This window comes from Thalassophryne amazonica, chromosome 14, assembly GCF_902500255.1.
Source record: "Thalassophryne amazonica chromosome 14, fThaAma1.1, whole genome shotgun sequence".
Taxonomy (NCBI): Eukaryota; Metazoa; Chordata; class Actinopteri; order Batrachoidiformes; family Batrachoididae; genus Thalassophryne; species Thalassophryne amazonica.
The window spans coordinates 13824518-13835111 of record NC_047116.1 but is presented as its reverse complement, the minus strand read 5'-3'; the positions used below and the strand labels follow the sequence as shown (position 1 = coordinate 13835111).

Below are 10594 nucleotides of genomic sequence, written 5' to 3'. Positions count from 1 at the left end.
AGTAAACCCACACAAACACAGGGAGAACATGCAAACTCCACACAGAAAGGCCACAGGCGGGAATTGAACCCATACCCTTCTCGCTGTGAGGCAACAGTGCTAACCGCTAATCCATTGTGGTGCCCAGTATTTCCATAATGGCTAATTTATGTTTTCTTAAAAATGACTTTATAGCCAGTTACATCGATAAGAAAAGAATTTAATAGGTATTCTTTGACTCATGTGTGAAGCTCAGTAGGAACAAAAGAATAAAAACACAATCAGGTGCTATCATCATCACAGCCAAAGTGCAGCAGCACTGATCCAAGCTGCTGATGACATTACCGATTCCCAAATTGGTGGATATTTGTCATTATATTTCATTATTTTGTTAGCATTACGAAAATAAAAGAAAACTTAAGGGCTGGTGGACCACAATGGAAATAAGTGTTTTCACTTTATTGAGTTATCCATGTATGTTTGATGTACATACTTTGGTACGCACACTGACACACTAAATAAATTCAACCAGTCAATCAATCAATGTGGGGGTTCTTCTTGTCCCCATTTCTCATGGCGTTGACATTATTATACAATCCATACTGTGACACACTATTACACCAGTGGTGATGATGACACCGGTGTCCCACCCACTCCTACACCAGATGTTTAAAATAAACCATGATGGGGTTTTTGGCCCCAACACCCACTGCAGTGGTAGACTTTATTAATGCGTCGGTGAGGGGCCTTACCTGGACACCCCTGGTTACACATTTGTTCCCGACTGAGTTTTTATATCATCAAAATGCAATTTATTTTAAAGTTAATGGAGAAGAGGATGTGATAAAAAATATTAATGACTGAGTATCGAAGACTGTATGTTCCAGTACTGTATCGGCTGCACACCTTCGTCTCTGTCCTCTTTAAACAGGGAGGCGCTCCGGTACTCACCCCCCAGCCCGGGGCTCTCTGCTCCGGGAGGGGTCAGACAACGCGCTCGGGCTGGCTGGCTGAAGAACGGACTCGTCGAAAACCTCCCCCGAGGGGCCCCGTGTAATTCGATGCATGCTGTTAAAGCTTAGAGTATATTGTCTTCTCTTTGCTTATGAAGCCTCCACCCACTGGCCCACCCTACATTTAGCAGATCATGTGACTGGGGGTAAGTCATTTGCAAGTACAACAGTTCTCTGTGAGCTTCCATTCATTTCCTGAGAACTGCCTGAGCCGAGCAGCTGAGAGGCAGGAGGGGAGGGAGCTCACACACACACACACACACATACACACACACACTCACACACACACAGAGGGAGAGAGGAGCAGAGAGGAGACGCACAGGAGTCCTATAGTCTCCACGGCTCTGCAGCTTCTGACAAGGTCTGTGCATTTTCCTCTTCCTCCGGTGCTTATTTCAGCTTTGTGTTTGTGTTCCGTGTTCCTCTCTCCAGCTGTCATTGCTCCGTTAAAGCAGATGACACCTCAGATCACCTATGGCACACTGTGGCATTGTGTTTGCTGTCTGTCACCGCATGCCGCTGATGACTAGACCGGTCTAAAATGTACATTCAGAAGCTGTCATGACAAGAGGAGAAAGTGATTGTCCACAGAGTGCCTGCAGTCACCAGCAGCATCCAGGCTGCAGCGATTCAAATCGCTCATCTATCACTATTTACCTTTAAAGCAACTTCAAAACATGCCAGCTTAGTTGTAGAATAATTGGCGGAATGCCTGCAAATGTGAGAGCGAGCACTGAGGCAGCGTCGCACCATGCTCCCTCTCTCAGCGCTTCTTAGTGGAAGAAAGTTCGCTGCTTGTCAGAGTTTTCTGCAAATCCAGGGGCGGCAGCAGAAAATTTTATATGAGGTGGCATGGGGGGGCATAATCAAAGTGGTAAATTTAACTGAGATCTGTCTGAACACCAGCATGTAAAAAGGATTGTAATATCTTGTTTGTGACTGATGGAATCTTGCAGGATATATATATATATATATATATATATATATATATATATATATATTTGCATGAAAAGATCAAATCATTGTTTGTCTGAATTCCAATATTCACACACAACATGTAAACAGAACCATGTTTGTTTTCTTGTTTTTGCCTTGTAATTTCTTTATAGAAGTAAAATAAATAATTTGAGCAAATGCAGAGGGAACAGCAGTGCAAAAACAGCAGGAAGTCATGATGAACACTCCATGGGATTAGTCAAAATGAACCAAAAGGGAGCTAAGCCACATACAGGAAATAGCCGGGGATGAGGCGTGCGGTGAATCAACAGTATACAAATAATTCAGTACGGCAAATAGGCTGCTCCGTCGTCAGTGGCGTAACTAGTCTGTCTCATCTCGAAGGGTCCTTGAATGCAGTGTTTGTTCCCCCAAACAATCCACTAACTTTTTCCCCTCAAGACAAACTTGTTGGTAAATTTTTAAAAAGTACAATTTTGAATGCCACATGTGCTACTGTAAATAATTAATGATAATATAACATACTGAACTACGTGTTATGCCTGCTACGCTAGCCTGTCGCTTGCAGCTTTGAAGCATACCAGGGGAGGGGGCAGGAAAAGCTAGGGACATAATAGCAATATACTTCATGAGCATTTCACAACAGCTGATCCGACCTCTGAAGTCTTGAAAGGCCAGACCTTCATAGGATACAGCCATATCATAGGAAGTGCATGATGCAAAATCCATCACATAAAGCGCTCCTACCAGCACTTGAGCTCTTCTGACACTTTCAGCAATAACCCTGACTGACAGACATTAGTGACTCTCATCATCTCTCTAGTTTGATGATGTTTTAATTGGCACTTTCATGTAAATGGTCCTTCTTCTTCCCCCTAAACTATTTGTGTTTTTCCAGTTTTGTACCAATCACATGATACAAACATCATCAACCCGCCCACTCTCTCACTGTGAATCCTCTAGACAATGATCTGCGCAACTCCCATATGGACTCAATCAGACATTACACAGATGTTGTCTGAGGGAACTGGCAGGATAAAGTCCTTTTAATGTTCAGTCCAACTTATTCAGTCATTTGTGTTCTCACGTACAGCTACATATTTATTTACAGTATCTTTAACCAGCACACTAAATTAGATAAACCGCTTCGCTGCTGATCGTGGCATTGGCAGTTCTTTATGGAAATAAGGAAAAGCAACATCTCTAAATGAGCTGATCTGTCACAAACTGGCCAGGTCTGGAAACATGCACTGCTGCGTCGTGTTGCCAAATCCATCATACCATGGAACCGCCTTGGGTCCTGGATGACAACCACCGATCTATCCTCACCTCCTGAAAGCAGCCATCTAACTGCCGCAGTCACATAAAACTTGGTGTTCCCTTGCTCTTTCCAAGTTTATGAGGTCTTCAACACTGTTTGCCACCAGCCAATGCTCACTCACAATGCCGGTGACACTACTCATTTGAGTCTTCTTAAGTAAACAGAGTAGATTCGATTAACACAAAGTCATTTGAGCAGTGCCCAAGGATCCGCTGAAGAGACCTAGTAGTACTAAAGATGTCTAGTCATCATCTTTGACCACTGGTTGGCATCCAAAGGTCACAACCACAGTAAAATAGAAGCAGCAGGACTGTGAAGTCATAATAAATTAAAGTAAACTAGAGACATTCGCCACGAAGTGCCCCGCGCACAGTACTATTTTCCACGTAAAGTGCAGTAATATGTACATGTGTGGGGTAGGTATTTGGTTGAACCCTCATGTGTTTAATGTAAACTGGGATACACAGTGGAAAAATTCGAGACTGACATTATATTTATTTCGAGGATGTGGCCAACAGTGACCATAAAAAGTTGGTAGCCTTCGAACAAATGCAACTATTGGTAATTTTTAAAAAGTAGGTCAAGGTCACCGGCCTTCAAACCCATGCGAAGTACTCCTCCAAGGCATGTACCCACCAAACATGAAGTTTTTATGAGCAATAGGTGCCGAGCTATGTTGCGGTGAACGAATTGCGGCCGGACAGATGGACAGACGGACAACCCAAATGGTATATGCCCCACCAAGCGCCGCGCGGGGCATAAAAAGTCAAAATTATCTGAATTCCGTGGACATGCAAACCACGAAAGTGTAAATACCCCGAATAAAGATCACAGAATCCTTTAACTGAGTGACTTTACCCACCAGTACAATGAAGCTTTTCTTTTCAGTCTGACCAAATTCTAACACCGTAAAATATATTAATAGCACAATAGAAAAAAACAATAGCTGTAGTAATACAATGGTCAAAGCACCAAGAAATTGGCTCTACCTCAACCTGTAGACTTCAACCTCTAACATACTTAACCACGACGAAGCACGTGTGATTAAAACATATCCTGCCTTCTTTTAAGTTCATGCAATAGAAACACGAAATCCAATTCCAGTGTCAACTGTGAGGGCAGTATAACTGGGGAAACAGTGTAACTGTGGGAGGTATGCAGTACAAGGTAGTACAAAGATTGAAAACATAGATGGAACAACAACAAAACAAAAACAACAGTAAATTATGAACAGAAACTGTGTTTGCTGGTAAAGTCAGTTGTACAGCATGACATTCTACTGTTTGCCAGAGATAATTCAGCTCTAATTTGCCCTCTGGTGGATAAACTTTCAAATCCTTCAGCTTCATGCAAGGAAAACAGGCAATAAACATGTCTGATTCATGAACTTTGCATTACATCTCTCTCTCTCACACACACACATATGCACTCTCCAGAAATGAAGAACACCCACATGCCCTCAGTTCTACTTCACTGAATGTGACTTACAACAGATTTGTGATTTCCAATATAGCATCCAAACAATGTCTATCTAAGACATTTTTAATCATAATGATCAGAAATACCACAATATTTAGTGCCACTGCACAAGTGTTTTTTAGTCATTTGTGTGTGAGACCGTGTTCTTTGCCTCATGTTGCAGCATAGAGACACAAACACTGTTAGCAATGGGTTAAACATTAGGAGGCTCGGGTAGCGGAGGAAGGACACCGAAGGGGGGGCGGTAGGTGTGGGAGGTGTATGTGTGTGGGAGTGTTGCAGGGGTGGTGTCTTGGATGTCATCGGCAGCACTCTCACTTCCACGGTAATAGTCATTGGTATTGATGGGTAGCTGTCAGAGAGGCACAGAGCCACCAGGCTGTAGGGGCAGAGCGGCCAGGGGCCGGCCCTTGGCTGTTATTTTCAATTACTGGGGACCGGGGCAGAGCTGACAGCAAAGGCATTCGTACATCCAAAGAGGGTGAGGAGGAGGGGAGCACGTGGGGGTCGGTGAGGTGAGGAAACTTGTGAGGGGGGGCTGGTGAGTCTCTGGCCAGCCTCTGCTCCTGGGTTTGATGTGGAAACTGAACACTGACCTCTGTGACTTTTCCCCTGCAATGTGGAGGGGCCCTTCACTGCCTTTAACCATGTGACACCCGTAGGGTGTGTGTTTGGATATGTGTGTGTTCAGACAAACAAGGATGGAAAAAAAAAAAGAGAGTGGGGAAGAGGAGGGGGATATGTGGTGAGACCCCCTGCAGCTGCAGCATGTTCAGCGAGTGAGATTAGTGCCCATTTAAACTCTCACTGAAATCCATTTACCGCGGAGCCTTCTCACTGCATGAACACGCAAAATGAGCTTTGCAGACTCCTCCGACTGTCTGCACATGCAGATGTGCACAGGCAACATAAAGAAAAAGTCTGATTGATTCCATTTCAAAGGTGTACCGGTCTTAATGCATCCACTGGGTGGCAGTGTCGGAAAATGATGTATAGAAAGCCAGAGAAGAAGAGTGTTAAGGAAGCTCCACTTTCATGTGGAGTGAAAGACCACTGATCTCTAAATATTACTGGATCGCTCATTGGCCCACACACACACTCCATACAATCCGCTGAAGCAAACTGGCAGCCATCTTGCCACTCCTAAATTATGCAGACCGCACATAGACGGCTTATTAGACCGTCAACAATTTCAAGTAAAAACGGAGCTGATTCTCTCATTTACTTATTTTTGTTCTTCGGATAATGTAATATTGATCCCTCCTAATCCATGTCTGTCATGATTAGCTATCTGATTTATTTTCTTTCTTTTATTACTTTGACAATTTCTTCCCTTCTATTCTCACTTACTCATATCTCACTGGGACAAATACTCAATTCTAAAAATTATCAATCTTTAACCAAAGTTATACAAGTGTTATGGAATCACCAGCAAGCTTGTGTATATATATACTCAACAAAAATATAAACGCAACACTTTTGGTTTTGCTCCCATTTTGTATGAGATGAACTCAAAGATCTAAAACTTTTTCCACATACACAATATCACCATTTCCCTCAAATATTGTTCACAAACCAGTCTAAATCTGTGATAGTGAGCACTTCTCCGTTGCTGAGATAATCCATCCCACCTCACAGGTGTGCCATATCAAGATGCTGATTAGACACCATGATTAGTGCACAGGTGAGCCTTAGACTGTCCACAATAAAAGGCCACTCTGAAAGGTGCAGTTTTGTTTTATTGGGGGGGGGGGGGGGGGGGGACTAGTCAGTATCTGGTGTGACCACCATTTGCCTCATGCAGTGCAACACATCTCCTTCGCATAGAGTTGAAGAGAACACCTCTCCAACGTGCCAGACACCAGCGAATGTGAGCATTTGCCCACTCAAGTCGGTCAGCATCTTGGTATGGCACACCTGTGAGGTGAGATGGATTATCTCAGCAAAGGAGAAGTGCTCACTATCACAGATTTAGTCTGGTTTGTGAACAATATTTGAGGGAAATGGTGATATTGTGTATGTGGAATACGTTTTAGATTTTTGAGTTCATCTCATACAAAATGGGAGCAAAACCAAAAGTGTTGCGTTTATATTTTTGTTGAGTGTATGTATATATATATATATATATATATATATATATATATATATATATATATATATATATATATATATATATATATATATATATATATATATATATATATATATATATATGTGTGTGTGTGTGTGTGTGTGTATTGGTACCATATCATGAACAAAAGTGGATGGATAACACAGAAATAGTGGATTTTTTTAAACAGTTGCACTAAAAGAATAAAACGCCACTTAACTAGCTACAGTAGAGTTAGTTTTCCCTGCAATGACAACATTTATTACACACAGCTCTATGAGCTTCAGCCTAATTTAAGTAATAAAGCTCGTAGCAACAACGCATAAGCTCCAAAACTATGCACAAGTAGACTTAATAAATGTCTTAAAATAGCTCGTCCAACACAAAACTCAGCATGTGGCTACACATGTTGAGTTAATAAGCCACTTATTATTATCATCTTTGCCTATATGCTGGAATAAGGGATAGAACTCTTCAAATTATTGTTCATTACTTCCCATTTCAATCATACTCACTGGTGAAATGTTCATCCACAGCCTACAGTCTGGCGATTTGTGCAGTTTGTGAAGGTGTTTTTTAACAAAATTAGTTGCATGCGTCATTAAAGATCAATAGAAAAGAGTGTTCGTGAGTGGGACATCGGCGTGGTAATATGGTGGCCGGTTTGCTTCAATGAGCTATCCAGTAATATATAGAGATCAATGTAAGACCGAAAGATCGAACTCGCACCAATGGTGATATATGGAAAAAAATCTAAAACATCATGTGTTCAGGATTCCTGTGTGCTGTCTCAGCACACGCAGCGCTAATAAATCTGCGTCAGTCCAAAAGTGAGATTTGTTGACCTAAGGTGATGACTGGATGTCTTTCGTACGAGGCGTTTTCTGATGATCCTTGGACACCACTGGAATGACTTTGTGTCAAACAAATGTTTACTCAGAGAGACTGAGATGAAGAGCATCACTTGCATTGTGAGGCAAAGTCAGCTACAACATTTTGGCCACGTGGCACATTTCTATGCATGAGTGTTGAAGAACAGTGGCTTGAGAAGGCTATGGGGACACTCATGCTTTATGTGGTTGCAGCAAATTGGTTACTTTCAAGAGGTATGTTTGGACTGGTTGTCTGCTTGAGTGGTTGCCACCCAGAAACCCAAAGTGGTTCCATGCAGCAAACCTACCAATGCTGACCTGACACTGTCTCACAGCAGATGATGAAAGGGTTGTGGTTTGGACAACAGTTCCAATAACTGGAAGTCAAATGGCACAAAGTACCTGTGAGTTGACCTACTTGGGGTGACCAAAAGCCACCTTCCACTTCCTGTAACGCCATTCATGTACACAAAGGTGCACTGTGTTATTAGGTTCAATGTGGAGGAAGGCACATTAGTGCAGCAGATAACTGAAACAATCGTGCAAATGGTGATACAAGCACAAAGGTTCGCACAAATACTCTTTAGACATTGCTTTTTTGAACAAACCGACTGGCCACTTGAATTTTCAGTAGGTGGCCAGGTAGGGGTCAACTTAAGAATTACACAGGGGTCAAAATTAAAAATGCTGAAATAATTTTGAAAACTACACCACGTTATTTGTGTGATCGTAAAGATTCCAAAAAGGTATAGATTGGGCTATCTATGACTGAATGATTAGGAGTTATGGGGTAAAAACAGCAACAATGGTGACAAAGGTCAGTTTCAGTTTGTACAGGGGTCAAAAGTTAAAGTTCGTCCAGTTTTGGTAAAAAATGATGCAAATTATTAGTTGAGGTAACAGGGTTTTAAAAAGAAATAGTTTTCACCATGTATCATGCTTAGTTATGTTACAGGGTAACATATGTCACATGTCATAGAATCCAATGGACGTTGACCTTGTTTGACCTTTACTTTGGAGACCAAACATTCAACACAATTAAAGCTATTCTATTTATTAATCCTATTAGCTCAACCAATAATTTGTATCACTTTTTACCAAAATTAGAGCAACTTTAACTTTTGACCCCTGTACAAACTGACCCTGACCTTTGTCACCATTTTTGCTGTTTTTACCCCATAAGTTCTGATCATTCAGGCATAGATAGTCAAAACTATACCTTTTTGGAATCTTTACAATCAGACAAATAATGTGGTGTAGTTTTCAAAATGATTTCAGCATTTTTAATTTCGGCTCCTGTGTAATTCTTCAATTGACCCCTACCTGGCCCCCTATTGAAAATTCAAGTGGCCAGTCGGTTTGTTCAAAAGAGTAATGTCTAAGGAGTATTTGTGCCAACTTTGGTGCTTGTATCACCATTTGCACGATTTTGCTCTAAATATTCTCTTAGCCACTGCACTACATGGCTTCTGCCCACCACACACCCTCTTTGAAGATAAAAAAAACAGCTGAGTTGTGTCATGGACAAGAAAAACTAGTCCTGTGGGCGTGTCTCATTAGTGAAAATATGGACTTCTATGACGTATGGAAGTGATGTCAAAAAGCCATTTCAGGCCAAAATTTTTACTTAAAGTGAGTGTTTCTACCTGCACAGATATAGAACACTGCAAACTCAAGGATATTAGAGAAACAATCCCAACTACAACAATTAACTGTAAAATGTACAGAAAAATCGATAACAGCAACATTGTCTTCAAGCATATCTGAAAACTGCTTTTCAATGTTTTAAAAATACCACAATGTTCAGAAAATGAAAGATTTTGTTTCAGTAAAGGGTAGTGAAAAGACAGAAACCACATTTTTATATGTCAAAAACAAACAACATTAACCACAATATAGCTGAGGTTTTTCAAGGAGGAAAAACATAAAGTCCACTTTTTACCTGTATTTCTTCAAACGTTAGCTTGCGCAGCTAACAGGGAGGTTGTAGTTTGCTGCCGTAGATGGACGTCATCTAAAAAAACAAAACTTATTGCTGAGCTTATATTTGATCAACAGGAATACACAAACACTACTACTAGACATTACTATCAAGCTTGACGCGACCAAGAGATCTCTTTTGATTAAGTGATTTATGTATTTCGTGACACATAAACTCAGTAGCAGCAATGCTAACTCAAAATCCCAGAATGCAAATGGAACGGTTATATGGACCAATGAGTCGGCACATACGGGATTTGGTAAAATTTACAAGCCTGATGGGAAATGAAGTTACATTTAGAGTCCACATATCTAGCTAGCTAAATACGTTTTAGATTTTTTTTTTTTTTTACTTACATTGTACTTTTAAAGAATACGTGACAAAAAAGTAAAACAGAATACAACACTACATATTTAATGCAGAAAAACTGAAAAAGAATAATGAATGTGGAGAAAAATGTCAGCGCTACATGTCCATGAGTGAGCAAGCGAGTGAGTGAGCGAGCGAGTAAATTGTTTATTTTTGATAATATGGTGGAGATTGCCTTTTATTTTATTTTGTTAACTGTGATATCTATCTATCTGTCATCACTGATTAGATTAATTTGCCAATAAAAGTACATGCATTAAATACATAAAAGAACCATTGATGACGATAGCACAATAAAGCAATAAAAAAAAACAAAAAAAAAACTCATTTCTGTTGTCGTCTTCCGAATAAAAAAAAGAAATAATTCAAGATACAAAAAGAAACAAAATAAGGAGTAACATAGTAGATCTAAAATACATAAAATCGTTATGGTCGTTGACTAAAATTTGTGACATAAAAATTCTTTCAACGACTTTCTTAAAAAGGGTCATTAGTCTCTAACATATAAAAACA

At 40.6% G+C, this 10594-nt stretch overlaps 1 protein-coding gene across 1 annotated transcript in view; it reads left to right on the top strand.

Annotated features, from left to right (window-relative positions):
• Positions 1-1044: 1044 nt before the first annotated feature.
• klf12b (Kruppel-like factor 12b) overlaps positions 1045-10594 on the top strand; it is a 104999-nt gene continuing 95449 nt past the window's right edge. Inside the window, 1 exon segment of the mRNA XM_034187032.1 lies at positions 1045-1138. Within this exon segment, the coding sequence (XP_034042923.1) occupies positions 1045-1138 (94 nt within the window).